General features: G+C 36.2%; 3 protein-coding genes across 5 annotated transcripts in view; 1 reads left to right on the top strand and 2 right to left on the bottom strand.

Moving 5' to 3' along the window:
* LOC125252416 overlaps positions 1-10,028 on the top strand; it is a 13,022-nt gene extending 2,994 nt beyond the window's left edge. Inside the window, exons 2-7 of one of the 2 annotated variants that reach the window (XM_048165695.1) lie at positions 6,328-7,245; positions 7,447-7,543; positions 7,665-7,766; positions 8,198-8,373; positions 8,485-8,586; positions 8,977-10,028. In XM_048165695.1, the coding sequence (XP_048021652.1) occupies positions 6,332-7,245; positions 7,447-7,543; positions 7,665-7,766; positions 8,198-8,373; positions 8,485-8,586; positions 8,977-9,745 (2,160 nt within the window). In that variant the 5' untranslated portion in view covers positions 6,328-6,331 and the 3' untranslated portion in view covers positions 9,746-10,028. Of the gene's footprint in view, positions 1-6,184; positions 7,246-7,446; positions 7,544-7,664; positions 7,767-8,197; positions 8,374-8,484; positions 8,587-8,976 lie in introns of those variants that run through there. The other variant, XM_048165702.1, reaches the window with a different exon arrangement.
* On the bottom strand, positions 9,943-21,832 carry LOC125252425. Of its 2 annotated transcripts, none has more exons than XM_048165718.1 (14): positions 21,221-21,832; positions 20,867-20,985; positions 20,377-20,409; positions 19,955-20,044; positions 19,708-19,779; positions 19,533-19,621; positions 19,322-19,424; positions 19,004-19,103; positions 18,855-18,907; positions 18,572-18,656; positions 16,764-16,818; positions 13,520-13,710; positions 11,719-11,848; positions 9,943-10,208 (listed from the first exon to the last, which is right to left on the bottom strand). In XM_048165718.1, the coding sequence occupies exons 1-14, from the start codon at positions 21,225-21,227 to the stop codon at positions 10,040-10,042; spliced, it is 1,296 nt and encodes a 431-aa protein (XP_048021675.1). In that variant the 5' UTR covers positions 21,228-21,832; the 3' UTR covers positions 9,943-10,039. The 2 variants fall into 2 exon arrangements, with proteins under 2 accessions (XP_048021675.1, XP_048021685.1); XM_048165728.1 differs by having other exon boundaries at positions 19,708-19,776.
* On the bottom strand, positions 20,981-25,887 carry LOC125252432 (granzyme B(G,H)-like). The gene is made up of 6 exons (XM_048165740.1): positions 25,563-25,887; positions 25,310-25,460; positions 25,071-25,203; positions 24,150-24,401; positions 23,839-24,038; positions 20,981-21,268 (listed from the first exon to the last, which is right to left on the bottom strand). The coding sequence occupies exons 1-5, from the start codon at positions 25,621-25,623 to the stop codon at positions 23,841-23,843; spliced, it is 795 nt and encodes a 264-aa protein (XP_048021697.1). The 5' UTR covers positions 25,624-25,887; the 3' UTR covers positions 20,981-21,268; positions 23,839-23,840.

Here is a 25,887-nt window from a genome sequence, read left to right as displayed (position 1 = left end):
ACTCAATAGATTCATTTTACTGTGTTATTTTAGTGTACTATATGCTGCTCTCAGGGCTGCAGTACTCAATAGATTCATTTTACTGTGTTATTTTAGTGTACTATATGCTGCTCTCAGGGCTGCAGTACTCAATAGATTCATTTTACTGTTATTTTAGTGTACTATATGCTGCTCTCAGGGCTGCAGTACTCAATAGATTCATATCGCTGTTATTTTAGTGTACTATATGCTGCTCTCAGGGCTGCAGTACTCAATAGATTCATTTTACTGTGTTATTTTAGTGTACTATATGCTGCTCTCAGGGCTGCAGTACTCAATAGATTCATTTTACTGTGTTATTTTAGTGTACTATATGCTGCTCTCAGGGCTGCAGTACTCAATAGATTCATTTTACTGTGTTATTTTAGTGTACTATATGCTGCTCTCAGGGCTGCAGTACTCAATAGATTCATATCGCTGTTATTTTAGTGTACTATATGCTGCTCTCAGGGCTGCAGTACTCAATAGATTCATTTTACTGTGTTATTTTAGTGTACTATATGCTGCTCTCAGGGCTGCAGTACTCAATAGATTCATATCGTGTTATTTTAGTGTACTATATGCTGCTCTCAGGGCTGCAGTACTCAATAGATTCATTTTACTGTGTTATTTTAGTGTACTATATGCTGCTCTCAGGGCTGCAGTACTCAATAGATTCATTTTACTGTGTTATTTTAGTGTACTATATGCTGCTCTCAGGGCTGCAGTACTCAATAGATTCATTTTACTGTGTTATTTTAGTGTACTATATGCTGCTCTCAGGGCTGCAGTACTCAATAGATTCATATCGCTGTTATTTTAGTGTACTATATGCTGCTCTCAGGGCTGCAGTACTCAATAGATTCATTTTACTGTGTTATTTTAGTGTACTATATGCTGCTCTCAGGGCTGCAGTACTCAATAGATTCATTTTACTGTGTTATTTTAGTGTACTATATGCTGCTCTCAGGGCTGCAGTACTCAATAGATTCATTTTACTGTGTTATTTTAGTGTACTATATGCTGCTCTCAGGGCTGCAGTACTCAATAGATTCATTTTACTGTGTTATTTTAGTGTACTATATGCTGCTCTCAGGGCTGCAGTACTCAATAGATTCATTTTACTGTGTTATTTTAGTGTACTATATGCTGCTCTCAGGGCTGCAGTACTCAATAGATTCATATCGCTGTTATTTTAGTGTACTATATGCTGCTCTCAGGGCTGCAGTACTCAATAGATTCATTTTACTGTGTTATTTTAGTGTACTATATGCTGCTCTCAGGGCTGCAGTACTCAATAGATTCATTTTACTGTGTTATTTTAGTGTACTATATGCTGCTCTCAGGGCTGCAGTACTCAATAGATTCATTTTACTGTGTTATTTTAGTGTACTATATGCTGCTCTCAGGGCTGCAGTACTCAATAGATTCATTTTACTGTGTTATTTTAGTGTACTATATGCTGCTCTCAGGGCTGCAGTTCTCAATAGATTCATATCGCTGTTATTTTAGTGTACTATATGCTGCTCTCAGGGCTGCAGTACTCAATAGATTCATATCGCTGTTATTTTAGTGTACTATATGCTGCTCTCAGGGCTGCAGTACTCAATAGATTCATTTTACTGTGTTATTTTAGTGTACTATATGCTGCTCTCAGGGCTGCAGTACTCAATAGATTCATATCGCTGTTATTTTAGTGTACTATATGCTGCTCTCAGGGCTGCAGTACTCAATAGATTCATATCGCTGTTATTTTAGTGTACTATATGCTGCTCTCAGGGCTGCAGTACTCAATAGATTCATTTTACTGTGTTATTTTAGTGTACTATATGCTGCTCTCAGGGCTGCAGTACTCAATAGATTCATTTTACTGTGTTATTTTAGTGTACTATATGCTGCTCTCAGGGCTGCAGTACTCAATAGATTCATTTTACTGTGTTATTTTAGTGTACTATATGCTGCTCTCAGGGCTGCAGTACTCAATAGATTCATATCGCTGTTATTTTAGTGTACTATATGCTGCTCTCAGGGCTGCAGTACTCAATAGATTCATTTTACTGTGTTATTTTAGTGTACTATATGCTGCTCTCAGGGCTGCAGTACTCAATAGATTCATTTTACTGTGTTATTTTAGTGTATTATATGCTGCTCTCAGGGCTGCAGTTCTCAATAGATTCATTTTACTGTGTTATTTTAGTGTACTATATGCTGCTCTCAGGGCTGCAGTACTCAATAGATTCATATCGCTGTTATTTTAGTGTACTATATGCTGCTCTCAGGGCTGCAGTACTCAATAGATTCATTTTACTGTGTTATTTTAGTGTACTATATGCTGCTCTCAGGGCTGCAGTACTCAATAGATTCATTTTACTGTGTTATTTTAGTGTACTATATGCTGCTCTCAGGGCTGCAGTACTCAATAGATTCATTTTACTGTGTTATTTTAGTGTACTATATGCTGCTCTCAGGGCTGCAGTACTCAATAGATTCATTTTACTGTGTTATTTTAGTGTACTATATGCTGCTCTCAGGGCTGCAGTACTCAATAGATTCATTTTACTGTGTTATTTTAGTGTACTATATGCTGCTCTCAGGGCTGCAGTTCTCAATAGATTCATATCGCTGTTATTTTAGTGTACTATATGCTGCTCTCAGGGCTGCAGTACTCAATAGATTCATTTTACTGTGTTATTTTAGTGTACTATATGCTGCTCTCAGGGCTGCAGTACTCAATAGATTCATTTTACTGTGTTATTTTAGTGTATTATATGCTGCTCTCAGGGCTGCAGTACTCAATAGATTCATTTTACTGTTATTTTAGTGTACTATATGCTGCTCTCAGGGCTGCAGTACTCAATAGATTCATATCGCTGTTATTTTAGTGTACTATATGCTGCTCTCAGGCTGCAGTACTCAATAGATTCATTTTACTGTGTTATTTTAGTGTATTATATGCTGCTCTCAGGGCTGCAGTACTCAATAGATTCATTTTACTGTGTTATTTTAGTGTATTATATGCTGCTCTCAGGGCTGCAGTACTCAATAGATTCATTTTACTGTGTTATTTTAGTGTACTATATGCTGCTCTCAGGGCTGCAGTACTCAATAGATTCATATCGCTGTTATTTTAGTGTACTATATGCTGCTCTCAGGGCTGCAGTACTCAATAGATTCATTTTACTGTGTTATTTTAGTGTACTATATGCTGCTCTCAGGGCTGCAGTACTCAATAGATTCATATCGTGTTATTTTAGTGTACTATATGCTGCTCTCAGGGCTGCAGTACTCAATAGATTCATTTTACTGTGTTATTTTAGTGTACTATATGCTGCTCTCAGGGCTGCAGTACTCAATAGATTCATTTTACTGTGTTATTTTAGTGTACTATATGCTGCTCTCAGGGCTGCAGTACTCAATAGATTCATTTTACTGTGTTATTTTAGTGTACTATATGCTGCTCTCAGGGCTGCAGTACTCAATAGATTCATATCGTGTTATTTTAGTGTACTATATGCTGCTCTCAGGGCTGCAGTACTCAATAGATTCATTTTACTGTGTTATTTTAGTGTACTATATGCTGCTCTCAGGGCTGCAGTACTCAATAGATTCATTTTACTGTGTTATTTTAGTGTACTATATGCTGCTCTCAGGGCTGCAGTACTCAATAGATTCATTTTACTGTGTTATTTTAGTGTACTATATGCTGCTCTCAGGCTGCAGTACTCAATAGATTCATTTTACTGTGTTATTTTAGTGTACTATATGCTGCTCTCAGGGCTGCAGTACTCAATAGATTCATTTTACTGTGTTATTTTAGTGTACTATATGCTGCTCTCAGGGCTGCAGTACTCAATAGATTCATATCGCTGTTATTTTAGTGTACTATATGCTGCTCTCAGAGCTGCAGTACTCAATAGATTCATTTTACTGTGTTATTTTAGTGTACTATATGCTGCTCTCAGGGCTGCAGTACTCAATAGATTCATTTTACTGTGTTATTTTAGTGTACTATATGCTGCTCTCAGGGCTGCAGTACTCAATAGATTCATTTTACTGTGTTATTTTAGTGTACTATATGCTGCTCTCAGGGCTGCAGTTCTCAATAGATTCATATCGCTGTTATTTTAGTGTACTATATGCTGCTCTCAGGGCTGCAGTTCTCAATAGATTCATATCGCTGTTATTTTAGTGTACTATATGCTGCTCTCAGGGCTGCAGTACTCAATAGATTCATTTTACTGTGTTATTTTAGTGTACTATATGCTGCTCTCAGGGCTGCAGTACTCAATAGATTCATATCGCTGTTATTTTAGTGTACTATATGCTGCTCTCAGGGCTGCAGTTCTCAATAGATTCATATCGCTGTTATTTTAGTGTACTATATGCTGCTCTCAGGGCTGCAGTACTAATAGATTCATTTTACTGTGTTATTTTAGTGTACTATATGCTGCTCTCAGGGCTGCAGTTCTCAATAGATTCATTTTACTGTGTTATTTTAGTGTATTATATGCTGCTCTCAGGGCTGCAGTTCTCAATAGATTCATTTTACTGTGTTATTTTAGTGTACTATATGCTGCTCTCAGGGCTGCAGTACTCAATAGATTCATATCGCTGTTATTTTAGTGTACTATATGCTGCTCTCAGGGCTGCAGTACTCAATAGATTCATTTTACTGTGTTATTTTAGTGTACTATATGCTGCTCTCAGGGCTGCAGTACTCAATAGATTCATTTTACTGTGTTATTTTAGTGTACTATATGCTGCTCTCAGGGCTGCAGTTCTCAATAGATTCATTTTACTGTGTTATTTTAGTGTACTATATGCTGCTCTCAGGGCTGCAGTACTCAATAGATTCATATCGCTGTTATTTTAGTGTACTATATGCTGCTCTCAGGGTTGCAGTACTCAATAGATTCATTTTACTGTGTTATTTTAGTGTACTATATGCTGCTCTCAGGGCTGCAGTACTCAATAGATTCATTTTACTGTGTTATTTTAGTGTACTATATGCTGCTCTCAGGGCTGCAGTACTCAATAGATTCATTTTACTGTGTTATTTTAGTGTACTATATGCTGCTCTCAGGGCTGCAGTTCTCAATAGATTCATTTTACTGTGTTATTTTAGTGTACTATATGCTGCTCTCAGGGCTGCAGTTCTCAATAGATTCATTTTACTGTTATTTTAGTGTATTATATGCTGCTCTCAGGGCTGCAGTTCTCAATAGATTCATATCGCTGTTATTTTAGTGTATTATATGCTGCTCTCAGGGCTGCAGTTCTCAATAGATTCATATCGCTGTTATTTTAGTGTATATATGCTGCTCTCAGGGCTGCAGTTCTCAATAGATTCATTTTACTGTTATTTTAGTGTATTATATGCTGCTCTCAGGGCTGCAGTTCTCAATAGATTCATATCGCTGTTATTTTAGTGTACTATATGCTGCTCTCAGGGCTGCAGTACTCAATAGATTCATTTTACTGTGTTATTTTAGTGTACTATATGCTGCTCTCAGGGCTGCAGTACTCAATAGATTCATTTTACTGTGTTATTTTAGTGTACTATATGCTGCTCTCAGGGCTGCAGTACTCAATAGATTCATTTTACTGTTATTTTAGTGTACTATATGCTGCTCTCAGGGCTGCAGTACTCAATAGATTCATATCGCTGTTATTTTAGTGTACTATATGCTGCTCTCAGGGCTGCAGTACTCAAAAGATTCATATCGCTGTTATTTTAGTGTACTATATGCTGCTCTCAGGGCTGCAGTACTCAATAGATTCATATCGCTGTTATTTTAGTGTACTATATGCTGCTCTCAGGGCTGCAGTACTCAATAGATTCATTTTACTGTGTTATTTTAGTGTACTATATGCTGCTCTCAGGGCTGCAGTACTCAATAGATTCATATCGCTGTTATTTTAGTGTACTATATGCTGCTCTCAGGGCTGCAGTACTCAATAGATTCATTTTACTGTGTTATTTTAGTGTACTATATGCTGCTCTCAGGGCTGCAGTACTCAATAGATTCATATCGCTGTTATTTTAGTGTACTATATGCTGCTCTCAGAGCTGCAGTTCTCAATAGATTCATTTTACTGTGTTATTTTAGTGTACTATATGCTGCTCTCAGGGCTGCAGTTCTCAATAGATTCATATCGCTGTTATTTTAGCGTACTATATGCTGCTCTCAGGCTGCAGTACTCAATAGATTCATATCGCTGTTATTTTAGTGTACTATATGCTGCTCTCTGCAAATGTAGTACTGAGTAGTACTACTTTTTTAACCATTTTATTTGATTTTTTTCTAGGCAAATGGAGAATATTTGGCTTGAAGGGATAAGGCGAAAGTTAAAGAAATTAAGGGATGTCAGAGTCATTCAAGAGGTCATACCTTTTTCTGGGGAGGAGACTGATTTCATGCAGGGTTACATTAAGAAACTGGAGGAGGAAACCAAAAGCACCTTCAAGTCCGCTGTGTCTACTCATAAAGACTACTTTTACTTTGCATGTGAAAGATCGACCAAAGCAAGTGGGAAAAGCAAAGGAGAACCTACAAAGACAAGAGCTAATTCCTGCAAAGCTTATGTGTCATTTAAAATAATCAAAGATGGTAGTTTTACAGGTGCTGTGGTCAACAAAATGCTTCAACACAACGGACATGATGTGTGCATGAAAGAAGAGGGCGTAAAAAATCGCATTGACCCAGAGCTATTGACCTTCATTGAAATGTGGCTTGATCAAGGACTGTCAATTTCAGAAACCCTTTTAAAATGCGTGGACTGGGCAGAACGTCATGGACATATGGACAAATATAATCGGCGATATTATGTTACACCTGAAGATATACGATTGATCAAGAAGACCAGTAATGCTCTTAGTTTTCCTGATGCGAAAGACTGCATTAGTGTGGACAAGCTGATCACATCGGAGCTGCAGGAACACATTTGTTACTACCAGCCTTTGAGTGAAAATCAACCACTTATAATTGTAGTGCAGACACCCTGGCAAAAGGATATACTTAGAGAACATCCCCATACCATGGTATTCATGGACGCTACTTACAAAGCCATGACATCATATGGTTATGCATTTTATGCTCTTCTTTTGACCAACAGTATTGGAAGAGCAGTCCCATTTGCTTACTTTATTATTAGTGAGGAATCAGCGGACATACTTGCTCTCTGCTTGGAAAAGCTTGTAAATCACAACCCTGGATTTCTTCCCAGGTAAGAAGTTAAAAACATAGTAGAGTCAGTAGTAGTTTGGCAGCAAAGTGTGCTGATGTATTGAGGTATTTCTATGTACAGACATTACTATTGGATTAAATACTGCACACTGTAAACTACCTTTTTACAAAAGCTGTTCATTTTTACAGAATCTACAGATGTTGACGTATCTTCATTAATTCTCAATTCCTTATCATGTAGGTCGATAATGATTGACCGTGACCTTAAGGAACTCAATGCCATAAGAAGAGTTTTTCCAACAGCCAAGGTTCTTCTTTGCTGGTTTCATGTACTCCAGGTAGGTTTATTAAATCTTTTGTACTGGAAAAAGACCTATTCATTTTACAGACCTATTCATTTTAAAAATACAATTATAATTCAAATGCCATTATAACTATAGCTTTTGAATGTTTTTGTAGGCTGTACATAGGTGGATGGTTAAAAGAGATGGAGGGAACTTGCCAGTGAATCAGCGGAATCTTGTGATTCAAGCAATGGTGGCAATGAAATCCTGTTTAACGGTAATATTTTTATATCATAAATCACTTTATTCTTTAGAAATCATTTCAGTACATGGAAATAAATCTTGAGTTGTTTACTATAGATTTCAATGGGATTGGTCAAATTTATGTGTATTATGATTTTTAATGAATTGTCTTTTAAAAATGTTCCCACAAAAAAATTAAAATCATTCTTTACTAACCCTCATGTAAATCCAAATTCAAAAGATTTTTTTTTCCACAATAGAATATGGAAGTGTTTTGTACCCATTAAGTTTCATTGCATGAAAAAAACAATCTTCAAAATATACATTGTGTTCCACTGAGGAAATAGTCATATAGGTTTGGAGTGACACAAAATGACAATTTTCAATTTTGGGAGAACTACCCCTTTAAATGTGCGTAAACTTAAGGTGGCATAACTCTACAATGTTGTGTCTTTTTCTTTACAGGAAGAAGAGTTCAACAGCATGTCATCCAGAAAGTGTGAAGAGCTCGATACATGTCTTGGTAGTTCTCATGTATCAACCTACCTCAAGAATCAGTGGATTTGTTTTGGTGATTTATGGTCCAATTTTGGCAGGTCATTTTATCACCATAACAGCGAAACCAACAACAAGGCAGAGAGGTCAGCTACTAAAATTATAACATCATGCCCTAAAATCACATTTTAAATAACATGATATCCAGGACACATATTCATTAAGGATATTTTAAGTTTCTTAACTTTTGTACACAGATTTTTTCTTACAATGAAGTACCAGTTCCTTAAGGGAAGAATAAATAGCAGGATTGATCAGCTTCTTCGCTTACTGTGTGGTGATGTCCAAAAATATTACAGGTAAATATATTTAGCTGTATATATAGTTCAATGTATTACTTTTATTATGGTGCTAAATTGTAATTGCCAATTACAGAAATCATGTGACATATAGAATCATGTGATAATATTGCATAGAGATCATCTCTGGCCACTACCTATTGCCATTATCAGCTTGTTTGGATACAGGAAGCTCTTGAATAAACATTCACTGTTGTCTATGACATTATCTTTTCCTTAGCACAAATCATTCAGTAAAAAGGTCTGTCAGCTCCCAGCTTCCTTTTTTCCTTAATTATTTTATAGCCTATAAAATCTATACAAATGTTTAAGGGTATTTGCTTTTTTCAGTCATTTCATTTTTACAATAGTTTACCATTTCCTAACTTGTTCTTTTATTTCATTGTTCAGTTACCTGGATGACCTCACAGAAACTGGACGAATCAAAGGAGCAAACACTGAAGAGACCACTAATGCCGCCCATTCTATGATTGCAAAAGGCCTGGGTGCAAAAGTGGAGATAAAAAATGGAGTGTGTTTGGTTCCACCCGACACAAGCACACAATGTCACAGTGTGGACTTGGTCATGCACAAATGCGACTGCAAAAGATTCCAATGTGGATGTGTGTGCAAACACTTAATTTTTTCACAGAACATTGCAGAGAAACAAGGACTTATAATTCAAGATCTTAGGGCAGAAGTAGCAAAAAAAATTGTTGACAGTGAATCCTACCTCAGGGTCGATGAAAACCTTACTGTCTATCATTCTGATGGGAGTGTAGAATTTGTAAGTTGTAAAGGGACCAAATTTTGCACATGCATTGCGAATAGCCATGGAGAGGTATGTGTATGTATATTGGTTCACAACATTCTGTACCCAACATCATCTGAGAACATATCTGATGATTCACACTGCTTTAGGTCCAGTGAGAGAAAACAAGTTACACTGCAAGCCATGCTTACAGATCTCCATGAGTGGAGCAAATCAGAAAAATTTTGTGAGGATAATGAAGTGTACAGGTTAGTTGAAAGAGCACACAAGTTAGTTTTTTCACAGTTTACTAAACTGTCAAGAAAAAGAAAAGTGACTGCACTTCATAATTATCGTAAAAGGGTCAAAAAAGCAAAAGATGTAGTCACTGTAACCTACATGGTCAAAAAGAAGAAAAAACGTGTTTGATCTTGTAGAGATAAGAAATGTTTCATTGATGAAACAATCACTATTTGCTTTGCCTAGCCAAAATGTTTTTTTTTTCCTCTTGCTGCTACTGTCTTTTTTCAATGAGTGTTGTACAGATACTTTGTATAAGAACAAATTAAAGGAACAAATATGAATTGTAAGTAATTGAGATTAAAAAAAATAAATAAAAAACACAGTTCTTTGTAATGTTTTATTAATTTTTTTTTGTACAGCTGAACATCAAGAAACAAGAGTTTGAAACAATACAAGTAAACAAAATAAAGTGGGGGAACCTTACTCATCTGTGGAGTCTTTTTTTTTCAGTGCTCTCATCTTTTCCTTAAGACACGCATCTATCAACGAAAAAGTGCCATTTATTACGGCAGGACCAAGACCATGTGTTGCCAGGTCAAATGTGTCCCAATTTTTCTCTAGAGCAGCCTTTACTTCTTTCAATGTCTTCCTGCAATAGAAAATACAAAAAGCTATTTAGTTTTCCAGTTCAACTGATCATTGAATCATTAAGTTAAAGGGTTAGTTCACCCAAAAAAGAAAATCAACATTTATTACTCGCCCTCATGTCATTCTACACCCATAAGATCTTCATTCATCTTCAGAACACAAATTAAGATATTTTTGATGAAATCCAATGGCTCAGTGAGGCCTGCATTGCCAGCAAGACAATTAACACTTTCAGATGCCCAGAAAGGTACTAAAGACATATATAAAACAGGTCATGTGACTACGGTGGTTCAACCTTAATGTTATGAAGCAGGGACGTGCACAGGAATTTTGAGGGGCAGTTGCTCTGACCTAAAAAAAGGGCACTCCCCTACCATTATTTTCCTAATAATTCAATGGCCCGTCATCAATTATTCCTTACTTACAGCTTAAATAGTGTTTTGACATAGACAACCCAAGTGCATTTTACCTCAAACTTGCATCTAGTTAACTTGCTACAGTAGCAATCGCTTCTCGGGTCGACATTAACACACTGACAAAATTATATTCAGAATTAAAAATATTTTTATACCACTTTTTAATGTGTGATTGTGTAAAGGTTTTCACGAGATACCAACCTTTCGCGAACTTGCTTCCAACACTCGTTCTCAATTCTCATGGAGGCGCGGTGTGCACGGAGGGGAGGGGCTGTGTGCGCGCGCGAGTATGTGAGAGAGACGCGTGAGTGAGAGACGCAGGGAAATGAAATGCAGCTGAACGTTTGCTCTATGAAAGACATTGACAAAGACGAAAACTAAGGACATTTAATCTATAATTTTATTTTATTTTAGTTCGTTTTGCCAAACACACATTACAGTTTTGGTTAGTTATGTTTTTTTGTAATGCCTTGTTTTTATTTTTATTTCAGTTAACGATGTTTTTTCCCACCTAGTTTTCGTTTTTTCGTTCGTTTTCGTTAACGATTATAACCTTACTCACCTTTCCGACAACGTTAAGTCGTCTCACCCGACAACCGCAACAATCTCCTTCTAGTGCCGCTCATGCAGGCTCAGCTTCTTTTTTTTTTTTTTTTTTATCTAGGCCTACGTGAAATTCTGCATCCATTGTACGATTTTTTTATTTCTTTTTTTCCACCTCAGAAGGGCAACGTGAGTCGAGAAGGGCATATGGGAAGTTGCCCGGGCAACCTGAGCAACCCCCCTGTGCATGTCCCTGTTATGAAGTGACGAGAATACTTTTTGTGTGCCAAAAATGACAAAATAATGACTTTATTAAACAATATCTAGTGATGGTGATTTCAAACCACTGCTTCATGAAGCTTCAAATCTTTACAAATCTTCTGTTTCATATAAGAGATTTCATCAAAAATATCTTAATTTGTGTTCTGAGGATGAACGAATGTCTTACGGGTTTGGAACGACATGAGGGTGAGTAATTAATGACTGAATTTTAATTTTTTGATGAACTATCCCTTTAACATCAAGTGTAGTAATAAATTGTTATTAAATTACCTGCAGTCTTCGGTTTTGACGATGGCAGCATGGACATTCCCCTCTTCTAGTAAGGCTTCACCCACCCTTTTCTGGGGGATGAATTTTGTGGCAAGAAACATTACGTCCCCAGCCAGATCCTTGCATTCATCTAAAATACAAATAAATACAACAGCAAAATTATTTGTAATAATGTCCAACTTAGAAGCAGTACAACAAAATAACAAAAGATGAAGTATGTGGATACACTCACCATCCACCTTATTAAGACCACCTGTCATATGGCAGCAGCATAATGTAAACATAACAACAACATGCAGATACATTTCAAGAGCTTCGGTTAATGATGTTCACATCAACTATCAGAATCAACAACACAATAACCGTGGCATGGTTGTTGGTGCCATATTTCAGATCCTGCTGATATACTGGGATGTTTCTCACACAAAAGTCTCTGAGTTTGCACAGAATGGTACAAAAAATATTAAATAAGCAATAATTATGGGGGTGCAAATGCCTAATCTGAGGCACAGAAACTGTACAGTTGAACAAAAAAAAAATCACCTTTTTCAGTCTTCAATTGTCCAGTGAGTGTGCCCATGAAATCTGCAGATTCTTATTCATGGCTGCTGTTAGAGCCCATCCACTTTAAGGTTCAATGTCTTATACGTGCTAAGATGATTTTCTTCTCACCACAGTCATAAAGAGTGATCATGAGTTGCTACCCCCAAACCCCACCCAACTATTCTGTGTTGTTTGAGAAATTCTCAGGAGACCCAGTTTCTGAAATACTGAAATTCAAATCAGCCCATCTGGAACCAAAAACCATGTCACAGTTAAAATCACAGATCACATTTTTCCCATTCTGATGATTGATGTGCTTTTGACCTGTATCTGTATGATTTTATGCAGGGTGCAGTTGCCATATGATTGGCTGACTGTATGACTCTATGAAGGACATGGTGTACAGGAGTTCCTATTAAAGTGGACAGTGAGTGTTGTAGCATCTGGACCAATCAGCCACACAATTATTCATTGTATTTAATGAATTACCCATAAACTCACTCTCACTATCAAAGTTCTCTGAACTCATCCCCCTAAAACTGCAACCAGCATCCCAAGTGTAGCTAGCACACAGGCACAACTAGGTGTCCTGTTACAGTTATATGGTACTTTTATGATCCAGAAGAATGCTGTAGAGACTAGTGACTCATTCTTCCTGAGAAGGACAAATAAACTCTCTTAATCCTATGTATTCTCTATATAACCACTTGGGAAATGTATAAACATGTATCCAATTTTCCCATCTCATGACTTTCCTTTTATAGGCTTTATTCTATGTATTAATTCTCTCTTTTGAACTATTTTGGTATTAATGTTCCATAGTTGCAAATGTATAGTTAACTGAGATCACATTGGCANCATTAAGTTAATTTTATTAACTGATTAAAATATTAATAATTAATTATAACTAGTTATAATTAATTATTCATATTTATTTTGAGCTAATTTGCTACAGTGTATATTCCAAAACTGGTAGTAAAACATAGCAAATCAGGCTATTAACATAATATATTGACCTATTTTGGTAAAACTGAACACCTCATAGTGGCAAGACAACTTGTCTACGATTATATTTACTTTTTATTTATACATTTATATAACTGTATAACAATACAGTTATAAGTAATGTGGAATTTCAGTGGAAGTTATATTGTTATAAAATTTTACTATTATAAAGAAACTTATGATTCAAAACCACAAAACAAGGATACTGGTCTCAGAATTCCCTTTAGAGTTATTACTATTACTATATTTTTACCTTCACAAAGTTTGGAGCACTGTGAAGTTAACTTTGTGCGCTTTGAGGGGTTCACCTCCAACTCTGCCAGCGTCTCTGTAATTTTCTTTTTTTGTCCCTTGGCCTTCCGTAGATAAGCCACTACAGTGTTTGCAGAGTAACTCTCTGGGGGAGAGCACCTCCTCTGTAGTTCATCTGATGTGACCAGGTATCTGAAATATCAATGTGTTATGTACATTATAATAATCCTTGAAAAGGCAGAGGTGCTTTATCTTTAAAAAAAAATCTTTAGAGTATACAAAAGAAAGAAGGATTTGAACCATGGCAATAAGATAATTAACTTGATTTTTTAAAATAACTGATATACAGCATAATTTGCTATAATTAATAACCCATTTATATATATACAGGTGCTAGTCATATAATTAGAATATCATCAAAAAGTTGATTTATTTCACTAATTCCATTCAAAAAGTGAAACTTGTATATTATATTCATTCATTACACACAGACTGATATATTTCAAATGTTTATTTCTTTTAATTTTGATGATTATAACTGACAACTAAGGAAAATCCCAAATTCAGTATCTCAGAAAATTAGAATATTACTTAAGACCAATAAAATGAAAGGATTTTTAGAAATCTTGGCCAACTGAAAAGTATGAACATGAAAAGTATGAGCATGTACAGCACTCAGTACTTAGTTGGGCTCCTTTTGCCTGAATTACTGCAGCAATGCGGCGTGGCATGGAGTCGATCAGTCTGTGGCACTGCTCAGGTGTTATGAGAGCCCAGGTTGCTCTGATAGTGGCCTTCAGCTCTTCTGCATTGTTTGGTCTGGCATATCGCATCTTCCTCTTCACAATACCCCATAGATTTTCTATGGGGTTAAGGTCAGGCGAGTTTGCTGGCCAATTAAGAACAGGGATATCATGGTCCTTAAACCAGGTACTGGTAGCTTTGGCACTGTGTGCAGGTTGAAACCCATGTCTTGCATACATCTGTGCGTAGTGGTTCTTGAAGCTCTGACTCCAGCTGCAGTCCACTCTTTGTGAATCTCCCCCAAATTTTTGAATGGGTTTTGTTTCATAATCCTCTCCAGGGTGCGGTTATCCCTATTGCTTGTACACTTTTTTCTACCACATCTTTTCCTTCCCTTCGCCTCTCTATTAAAGGGATAGTTCACCCAAAAATGAAAATTTGATGTGTATCTGCTTAGCCCCAGGGCATCCAAGATGTAGGTGACTTTGTTTCTTCAGTCGAACACAAATGATGATTTTTAACTGCAACCGCTGCCATCTGTCAGTCTTATAACATGAGTGGATGGGAACTCGAAGAATAACAGTCTAAAACACTTCCATAGACAAATCCAAATTAAACCCTGCGGCTCGTGACGACACATTGATGTCCTAAGACTCGAAATGATTGGTTTGTGTGAGAAACCGAACAGTATTTATATATAATTTTACCTCTAAAACACCACTATGTCCAACTGCATTCTGTACTCGTTTAGTGAGGTCTGTGGCATATACTTCAATGAATGCGAGACATCACTGTCGTTGTCAGAGCGCGATCAGACCTCACTAAACGAATGCTGAACGCAGTTGGACATAGTGGTGCTTTAGAGGATATTGGATATTGATGATTATATGACCAGCACCTGTATATATTAGGGGTGTGATGAGACGGGTATCTCACGAGACGAGACGAGACTCAAGATTGAGTTCATGAGACAAGATTTTTACACACTATTTTTAAGAAATCCTCAATGGCGAAATACATGACTAGAAAAAATATTCTGCAAGTGTATTTGAAATGTTTTAACTAATCATCTTGTAATGAATATCATTTCATTTCTACTTTCTGATTATGAATTCATATGCAGTAAAAGACAATACTCAAGTACAGTAAAAGGTTTTGCCACTAACTCAACTGACTGACTTCTCTTTTGTATGATTTCAGTCTCTTCAGACCTTACTGTACATGATTTATGAGTTTCTACAACTTTTGACCACCTAACTGAACTCCTTTCCACAAACTGACCATAGAAATAAAAACAGTATAAATAAAAATGGTAACACTTTACAATAAGGTCTCATTTATTAACATTAATGTATTAACCAACATCAACAATGAGCAATGTATGTGCTACAGTATTTATTAATCTTTATGTTAGTTAATAAAAATAGTCATTCATTGTTAGTTCATGATAGTTCACAGTGCATTAACTAATGTTAACAAACGAAACCTTACTGTTTGTGCTTAATAAGATTAAAGGTGCCCAAGAACATGTTTTTAAAAGATGTAATATAAGTCTAAGGTGTCCCCTGAATGTGTCTGTGAAGTTTCAGCTCAAAATACCCCATAGTTTGTTTTTTTTTTTATAAATTTTTTTAACTGCCTATTTTGGGGCATCATTATAAAATGCACCGATTTATGCAGCGCGGCCCCTTTAAATCTCGTGTTCTCCGCCCCAAGAGCTCGCGCTTGCCTTAAACAGCTATAAACAAAGTTCACACAGCTAATATAACCCTCAAAATGGATCTTTACAAAGTGTTCGTCATGCAACATGTCTAATCGCGTGAGTATTTATTTGGATGTTTACATTTGATTCTGAATGAGTTTGATAGTGCTCCGTGGCTAAAGCTAACATTACACACTGTTGGAGAGATTTATAAAGAATGAAGTTGTGTTTATGAATTATACAGACTGCAAGTGTTTAAAACTGAAAATAACAACAGTCTTGTCTCCGTGAATACAGTAAGAAACGATGGTAACTTTAACCACATTTAACAGTACATTAGCAACATGCTAATAAAACATTTAGAAAGACTATATATATCACTAAAAATATCATGTTATCATGAATCATGTCAGTTATTATTGCTCCATTTGCCATTTTTTGCCATACAGTTTGAGACTCACTGTATGTCATTTCCATGTACTGAACTCTTGTTATTCAACTATGCCGAAGTAAATTCAATTTTTGAATCTAGGGCACCTTTAAGAGAAAACTGTTATTCATTTTTATGGTAACACTTTACAATAAGTGCAACCATAATAGCACTCTCTCAATATTCAAAGTGCAAATAAAACCAAATTTTCCTTCGATACAGAGCTAAGAGATGGTTACAACTACACTGCCCAGCCTAAAATAGCTTTCATATTGAAAGATATTTGCATTCATCAGGGAGCCACTTTCAAATGCGGGGTATTGAAATCGCATATATATATATACATTTATTTATTTTTATTTTTTTTACCTTTTTGCTTGATGAGAGTCTGAAACTTTTAAAACACTTTCCACCAGGAATCCCCCTGGAAGGGTGAATAAAAAGAAAAGTAACAGTATCAGTATGGGAGAGGGATAGCATGCTTTCATTTAAATTAAGTTAAAAGTAATTACTATGTCTATAGATTAATAAATGCATTGTGGTTTTCTTTGTTTATATCAGTGTCAATATAAACACTGGTTCTTTACTACACAAATCAACACACAAATCACATTGTTCACTGCAGTAACATTAAAACCACTGATTGTTTTTTTTTTACAATGGCTAAAACCTTCCACAGGTTAAAGCAGTTACAGAGCAGCAGCAAATGGCATGATATCTCAATATTAACAACCTTAATTTCACATGAAAATTCATGTAGGACAAAGTGTCCACAATTTTTTAAGCAGGTTTGTGTTTTTCCAAGATCTTACTTAAAACTTTACCTTGAACTTGGTTAAGTCCCGAGCTGCTTTCTTCCTGAATTCCTTCATTTTGGTTGCTTCCTCCTGAGCTGTCTTGTCCCTCAGGTTCATCCTCTCTTTCTCCTGATCTGTCTTGTGTCTCAGGTTCATCCTCTTTTTCTCCTGATCTGTCTTGTGTCTCAGGTTCATCCTCTTTTTCTCCTGATCTGTCTTGTCCCTCAGGTTCATCCTCTTTTTCTTCTGATCTGTCTTGTGTCTCAGGTTCATCCTCTTTTTCTCTGATCTGTCTTGTGTCTCAGGTTCATCCTCTTTTTCTCCTGATCTGTCTTGTGTCTCAGGTTCATCCTCTCTTTCTCCTGATCTGTCTTGTCCCTCAGGTTCATCCTCTTTTTCTCCTGATCTGTCTTGTCCCTCAGGTTCACCCTCTTTTTCTTCTGATCTGTCTTGTGTCTCAGGTTCATCCTCTTTTTCTCTGATCTGTCTTGTCCCTCAGTTTCTCCTCTTTTCTCCTGATCTGTCTTGTCCCTCAGGTTCGTCCTCTCTTTCTCCTGAGCTTTTTTCTTACATAATTGATGTATTTAGAAATAATATTAAATGAATAGAGAACAGACTATCTATTAGTGAATTTTAATAATAGTTTATCAGCCTCTAAAATTGTAAAATGCCATATAGGGTTAGTTTGCCCTGAAAAGAAATATCTGTCATTAAGTAGATCCATACCCGTAAGACCTTTGTTCATCTTTGGAAAACAAATTAAGATATTTTTGATCATATCTGATGACTCAGTGAGGCCTCTATTGACAGCAAAATAATTAACACTTTCAGATGCCCAGAAAGCTACTAAAAACACATTTAAAAAAGTTCTTGTGGCAACAGTGGTTCAACTTTAATGTTATGAAGCGATGAGAATACTTTTTGTGCACCAAAAAACGAAATTACTTTATTCAACAATATCTAGTGATGGGTGATTTCAAAACACTGCTTCATGAAGCTTTGAAGCTCTATGAATCTTTTGTTTTGAATCAGTGGTTCAGAGCATGTATCAAACTGCCAAATTCACGTGAACCATTGACCATTTCAAAACACTTATGCTGTAACGAAGCCTCGATTACTGAAATCATGTGACTTCAGTGATCCGAACCACTGATTTGAAACAAAAGATTTGTAAAGCTTCAAAGCTTCATGAAGCAGTGTTTTGAAATTCAGCCCAATACTGAGGATGACGAAGGTCTTATGGGTGTGGAACGACTTGAGAGTGAGGAATTAATGACTGAATTTTAATTTTTGGGTGAACTAACCCTAAACGTTGCAGTTGTTAGAAGGATTATTTTATAATGTAGGGTCACAAGGGTCATTTAATCCAAAATGTACTACCTTTGCAAAAAAGACACTTTGCATCCTCCTGTCTCCCAGGTAGACAGATTTTATGAATATTTACAAAACATGTTGAACATTTTTCCTAGAAAGATCATTTGCATGAAAAAAAGGTTAGATCAAGGTTATCCAATTCCTAAGGAACATTTATTTATTGTATTTATCTTTTATTCCCCAACTAATTTCTGGTGTACTAGATCAAAAAACCACTGGACAAACATCATTTGAAGCTTAGAATCTAACTTTATTTTCTAATATTTAAATTGTCATTTGCATCACTTGCCTTGTTCTTCCTGGGTACCTTGTAAAAACAGACACCACAAATACCTGACCTATCTGAAACACATAGGAAACATATTTGCTGCATTGTTAATCTTTCGACAGGAAACAACCAATAGGAACTCTAAATTCATACATGAGCATGGTACTTACCAAGTGAACTAAAGAGAAGTGTCCCCAGACGCTCCCTCTCTTCCTGGATAGGAGAGCACATAAGGTATCCCCCCGAGCCTCCAAGTATGGCCTCAGCAAACTAAAGGTGTTCCAAAAAGAATGATTAGTTCAATGCCATAATCAACTGGAATTTTGTGGAATTTCTAAAACCAATAAACCAATTAGTCATGTGGAATATATACAATATCATTACAAATGACAACAGTTTCATGATCCAAAAAACTGACAATGATTTGTAGTAGTAGTAATAATAATAATAATAATAATAATAATAATAATAAATGAAAAGCATTTTACCACAGCTGTGAAAACACCACATGAAATGCTATCATGCTGTAAGCTATGTTTCCTGAGAACTCTTTTCCATGGCCCCTGGTAGCCTTTTGAAGCAGCAAATGTGCTGAAATGTAGATAAAGATAAAAATATTTAATGTAGATGTGTAAAATAAAGTTTACATAGAAAAACAAAAATGTAATTTTGTTTTTTGGGGTTAAAAAATGCCTGTACCTCCAGTTTTCTGCTATTTTGTTGTATTGTTCATCTGTTTCCCCAAGTGAATTAAGGTATGTAATTGTACGGTCAACAATGCTGCAGTGCTAGAAAAAAACAAATATGTTTCACTGGGAGCCAATATGTTTGACATGTTTATAATATGTACATAGTTACTTGGTAAGTAACTTACAAAAAAAGTCCAATGATTCCCGTCCTCCAAAAAGGGACCAACAACCTTAGTTTTATTTTCAAATATGTTCTTCTTAAAAGGAAAGAAAAATTATGAATGTAAAATGAAATGTATGTAATACCTTTATTTCAGTAAGAGCAAATTAAAAACTATTGTGTGAGACTAGCAATGAATATTTGTCTATATTAGTTATACCTGTAACACTGGTAAGAACTGGCTTTTCAAGTTTTGTCAGGGTACTTCTTACCTTCGTAAAATAACTGCTCCTAGCCCGGGTGTCACCCTCCAGAATGTGACCCAGGGTCTGATTATTGATGGCCAAAACATCTGGCCGCTTCTAAACAAAAAAATTAAAGGTATTGACAATAATTTTTAAAATAAGTGCAACTTCACAAGGTAAACGAAGTGCATGAAAAAAATTATCCGAACAATACCAGCGACCATTTTATGACCATTTTGATGTCTTCATTCACAAGTGTTGCTGGTACTGTTCCAATAATTCTTGTATTGAAAATACTCCTAGGCAGGTTTGGGCCATATCGAAAATATATATCACAATACGTCAAGACATTTTCACAATACATGATGAAATACTCAGGTGTGTTAGATTAGACTGTTGTCTTACCATTATATAGAAAAATGTTCAAATTAGTTTAGTTAACATCTTACCCTGCTGAACAGATGGAACAAAGCATCCATTATCTAAGGAGGCATCAACCAAAGAACAAAGAGAAAAAAAAAGAAAAAGCACAAAATTACAAATGCTAAAAGTGAGAGCAAACTTGTTTTGAGAATTTTGAGTTCAAGCTTTCAAAAGTAGTGTTTTGAGGAGAAATTGTGAACTGTGAAAAGAATAAAACTTCTGAATGCCTTACATTTATATTTCTAATGATTTTATCCAAACTAACTTACATGCATAAAAGGGATAGTTCACCCAAAAATGAAAATTATGCTATGGAAGTCAATTCAGTTTTATTTTCCAAGATCAATGTATAGTACTCTAAAAAATAACACAGTAAAATTAATCTATTGAGAACTGCAGCCCTGAGAGCAGCATATAGTTCAACAGAGAGCAGAATCGTACAGCTCGAAGGTGAACTTTCTCTTTAAAACATTTCTTACAAACAAGTTGAATTATAAAATACAAGAGAAATGTTACCTCATCAGATACTTCGTTGTTTTCTATGAGGGATTCAAAACTCTCCATGTAAAGTGGATAGGGTCCAATCCTTCCGATGCCTCTTCCATGCAGTCCTCCAGACTTCATAATTTGTAAGACTGCATAAATGATTATTTTCCCCTTATTTAAATGTTTTTAAGCTATTGTTTTAATATTCTATATTTTAGTGTTGAAATAATGTGCAAAGATCACAGAATAACATTTTCTACAGAAAATACAGGCCTATAAAGTACTCTTGTAGTCTTAGACTACACCCTTTTCCCTTTATTGTTTATTAAAATACATTGTATACAGGTAGCCTAGCTAATGCACATTACAAAAAAGCATACTTACCATTCATTTATCTCAGAAAGAAATGCTCCTTGAAAGCAGAGGAATAAGCTGATAATAAAACATTGGAAACATTAGCATTACCTATGGAGAACAATGACACCAATTTTAAAGCATCAAATATTAGGATAAAATTAAAGCTGAAAGCAGTGATGAAAGGGCCTTTGCACCCGGTGGCTTTAGGAAAACCGGTGGGCAACCGAATTTCATACTTGTACGTTAAACGTAGCACGAACTGTGCTTAATTGACATTTTGAAGGTGCCGCTGTCAAGCCATTTTGCCACACCTAATTGTGAAACCCTTATGAGACATACATTTCCACCACTTCTGACACGTGTGCAAAGTTTCATGAGTTTTCGAGAATGTTTAGGCCCTCAAAAATGATTTCAGAGAACAACAATAATTTACTGAGCAATTACAATAGGGTCCTCACACCATCAGTGCTCAGGTCCTAATAAAATAAGCTCTCGTGCTTCAAGAGCAACATGTCTATAATAAGTCACGCAGGTATTGTGCTACTCTGCAGTGGTACCTGAAGCAGTATAAAATAGTCATATGAATCTATTGAGTACTGCAGCCCTGAGAGCAGCATATAGTACACTAAAATAACACAGTAAAATGAGAGCAGAATCTATTGAATCTAGAACTGCAGCCCTGAGAGCAGCATATAGTACACTAAAATAACACAGTAAAATGAATCTATTGAGTACTGCAGCCCTGAGAGCAGCATATAGTACACTAAAATAACACAGTAAAATGAATCTATTGAGTACTGCAGCCCTGAGAGCAGCATATAGTACACTAAAATACACTAAAATAACAGCGATATGAATCTATTGAGTACTGCAGCCCTGAGAGCAGCATATAGTACACTAAAATAACACAGTAAAATGAATCTATTGAGTACTGCAGCCCTGAGAGCAGCATATAGTACACTAAAATAACACAGTAAAATGAATCTATTGAGTACTGCAGCCCTGAGAGCAGCATATAGTACACTAAAATAACACAGTAAAATGAATCTATTGAGTACTGCAGCCCTGAGAGCAGCATATAGTACACTAAAATATATGAATCTATTGAGTACTGCAGCCCTGAGAGCAGCATATAGTACACTAAAATAACAGAATCTATTGAGTACTGCAGCCCTGAGAGCAGCATAAGTACACTAAAATATGAATCTATTGAGTACTGCAGCCCTGAGAGCAGCATATAGTACACTAAAATAACACAGTAAAATGAATCTATTGAGTACTGCAGCCCTGAGAGCAGCATATAGTACACTAAAATAACACAGTAAAATGAATCTATTGAGTACTGCAGCCCTGAGAGCAGCATATAGTACACTAAAATAACACAGTAAAATGAATCTATTGAGTACTGCAGCCCTGAGAGCAGCATATAGTACACTAAAATAACACAGTAAAAAGAATCTATTGAATCTATTGAGTACTGCAGCCCTGAGAGCAGCATATAGTACACTAAAATAACACAGTAAAATGAATCTATTGAGTACTGCAGCCCTGAGAGCAGCATATAGTACACTAAAATAACAGCAGATATGAATCTATTGAGTACTGCAGCCCTGAGAGCAGCATATAGTACACTAAAATAACACAGTAAAATGAATCTATTGAGTACTGCAGCCCTGAGAGCAGCATATAGTACACTAAAATAACAGCGATATGAATCTATTGAGTACTGCAGCCCTGAGAGCAGCATATAGTACACTAAAATAACACAGTAAAATGAATCTATTGAGTACTGCAGCCCTGAGAGCAGCATATAGTACACTAAAATACACAGTAAATATGAATCTATTGAGTACTGCAGCCCTGAGAGCAGCATATAGTACACTAAAATAACACAGTAAAATGAATCTATTGAACTGCAGCCCTGAGAAGCAGCAGTAAAATGAATCTATTGAGTACTGCAGCCCTGAGAGCAGCATATAGTACACTAAAATAACACAGTAAAATGAATCTATTGAGTACTGCAGCCCTGAGAGCAGCATATAGTACACTAAAATAACAGCGATATGAATCTATTGAGTACTGCAGCCCTGAGAGCAGCATATAGTACACTAAAATAACACAGTAAAATGAATCTATTGAGTACTGCAGCCCTGAGAGCAGCATATAGTACACTAAAATAACAGCAGATATGAATCTATTGAGTACTGCAGCCCTGAGAGCAGCATATAGTACACTAAAATAACACAGTAAAATGAATCTATTGAGTACTGCAGCCCTGAGAGCAGCATATAGTACACTAAAATAACAGCGATATGAATCTATTGAGAACTGCAGCCCTGAGAGCAGCGCGGAGTACACACGGTGTAACTCCTGCTTTAAGAGCAGCATAGCTGACCAAAAATAACATCAATATGAAATTATTTCCGTTCTGTCTTCGCATATATCGGCTTTACAGACAGCTTGTTTAACCCCATTTAGACCATTAGCAGCTTATGTGCAGTGGAGTTAGAAGTCGAATCAAAATACAAATGATCCGATATTAGACGATGATATTTCTGTGCATTTTCAATGTTCCCCAATTATCTTAGTACATTTTAGAGGCCGTTTATCTCAGAATTTTAACAAAATATTGTAAATTCACTTACCTCTACAAAACCCGCGATCTATCAACAGTCGATAACGTATCTAGAATCCCGCCAAATAAAAAAAAAAAAAAAACTTGATCCCGCCTCTGCTTCAATTTCATTGGTTGAATCTGTAAACCAATCATTTTCCTTTCTGCCCTGAGAACATGTTTGAGTAAGTAAAACTCCCATCTGCAAACCAAAGGACCTCCTGAATCATACTGTGGAGAAACAGAGATCAACACATCACTAAAGTGCATACTGTATCAGTTTAAACTTAAGTTCAGAAATTAGCTTAACTATTAAAGTGTGTGAATCATCTTTGTACATACACGGCAGGATCCACCAGGGCCATATGTGCACATCATCTGTGATTCTTTGTAGTAGTACCTTCCCCATTTATTGCTACATTCTGTGTTGTTCATTATAGACACATTTGCCTCCATTAGACGATTAGTCGGTAGGCCATTAATCGTCTGTCCTCCCCAGCCGGCAACACTACAGACAGTATCTGTTCCCACGTCTTCTCCTTTCTTTGGTAAGGGTATCCATTTAACATTGTTTTGTTCGACTTTTTCCTGTAGCTGTAATTCAAAAACACAACCGTTAATAATAAAAGATTTAATCATCAAGACTGAACTGTGAGGTTAAAGCCCTGAAGGCAGAGGTGAATTTTCTTGCATAGTTTATGCAAATTTTACTTTAAGTGCCTCATAAAGTGCCCCTGTTTTGCTATACTGCTTGTATCACAGTGTATAAGTGCTGAGGAAGCCCCCAGAGTTGAAATTCAGATATGGTCATAGGCATTTCATTTCTAACTATAGACCAATCACAACATACTAGGCGTTTGACCAAACAGAGTAGAGTAGGCTCACGGAAAGGAATTTAAAGAGAGAAAATCTTCGAACGAACCATTTTCACACTGAGAAATGTGATGTGCAATGTATATTATGAGAAAATTTCTGCGGTGTATAGAAGTGACAATGAATTTATCAATGATTTTTTAGATATTCAGCATTTTACCCTTTTTTTTCCCTACACATAGCAAAAAAAAAAAAAGAAAAGAAAAAAAAGAAGAAAGTAGGACATACTCTTTTTTTTTTGGCATTTTTCTTTATGTTAGAAAATAATCCTTTCTGTTATTTCTTACAGCAAGTAGTTGCAAAAGAAATTTAAGGGTCACAATTTAGCTACTGTATCCTGATCAGAAACTATTTGAACAACTAAAAACTAAAAATATTACAGGTTGTCACCTTCAAAAGCATGATGTCATTCCGACAAGGATTGAATAAGTAGTCTGGATGCGGTTCGTAGGACAGCACATCGATGCGATCTGAACTCTTGCTTAAGTCATGAGCACCAACCACAACCGTCAGTACCTCTTTTCTGTTAAAAGATAAAGTCATGATGGTCATTTATGTCATATGATACACGGTGTGGTTGCACTGCTGTCGTTGTGTCAGTCAAAAGTGATTTCTAAACAAGCTCTTACCCGTTCCAGCAATGTGCGGCAGTCAAGACAAACTGATCAGAAATGAGGAATCCACCACAGATATGATTCCTGTTCTTCTGAAGAGAAACCATGTAAGGTCTGGAGTGAGGTTTGGCTTCTGTGCCGTTCACTATACCCACATTCACACGAGCTGAGAGAGAGATAGTGCTGTCAGTCAACTTATTCAGCACATAAAATTAAACATCATCTTAAAAATCATCATAATATACTGTTATATAATCACCAGTCTCACCAGTGAAGGTCAGGTGTGGCAGCAGAGAGGCCAGCAGGAGCAGAGAGATGATGATGGTCATGATGAAGATGACACTGATTTCTCATGGCAAAACACTGTATAAATATACTGTAAATGGGGGTGGAGTTACTGAAGTCTTTGTTCTTCTTGCAGTATGAGTAACAGAGTGATGAAAAGATAATGTTCCTGTTAATCTTTCCGGTCTTGCATTCAGTCTAATGATAGATAAGAACTAGGCATGTATGCATGCATTTTGGTACTGAAATATTTTACAGCTCAGAATACAGCTGGTATGTAGTTTGTTACCCTTAAAAGCACAATATCA

This window comes from Megalobrama amblycephala, linkage group LG2 (genome assembly GCF_018812025.1).
Source record: "Megalobrama amblycephala isolate DHTTF-2021 linkage group LG2, ASM1881202v1, whole genome shotgun sequence".
In the NCBI taxonomy this organism is placed as follows: domain Eukaryota; kingdom Metazoa; phylum Chordata; class Actinopteri; order Cypriniformes; family Xenocyprididae; genus Megalobrama; species Megalobrama amblycephala.
The sequence above is the reverse complement of the archived record's forward strand: the minus strand, read 5'-3'. Positions and strand labels throughout refer to the sequence as shown.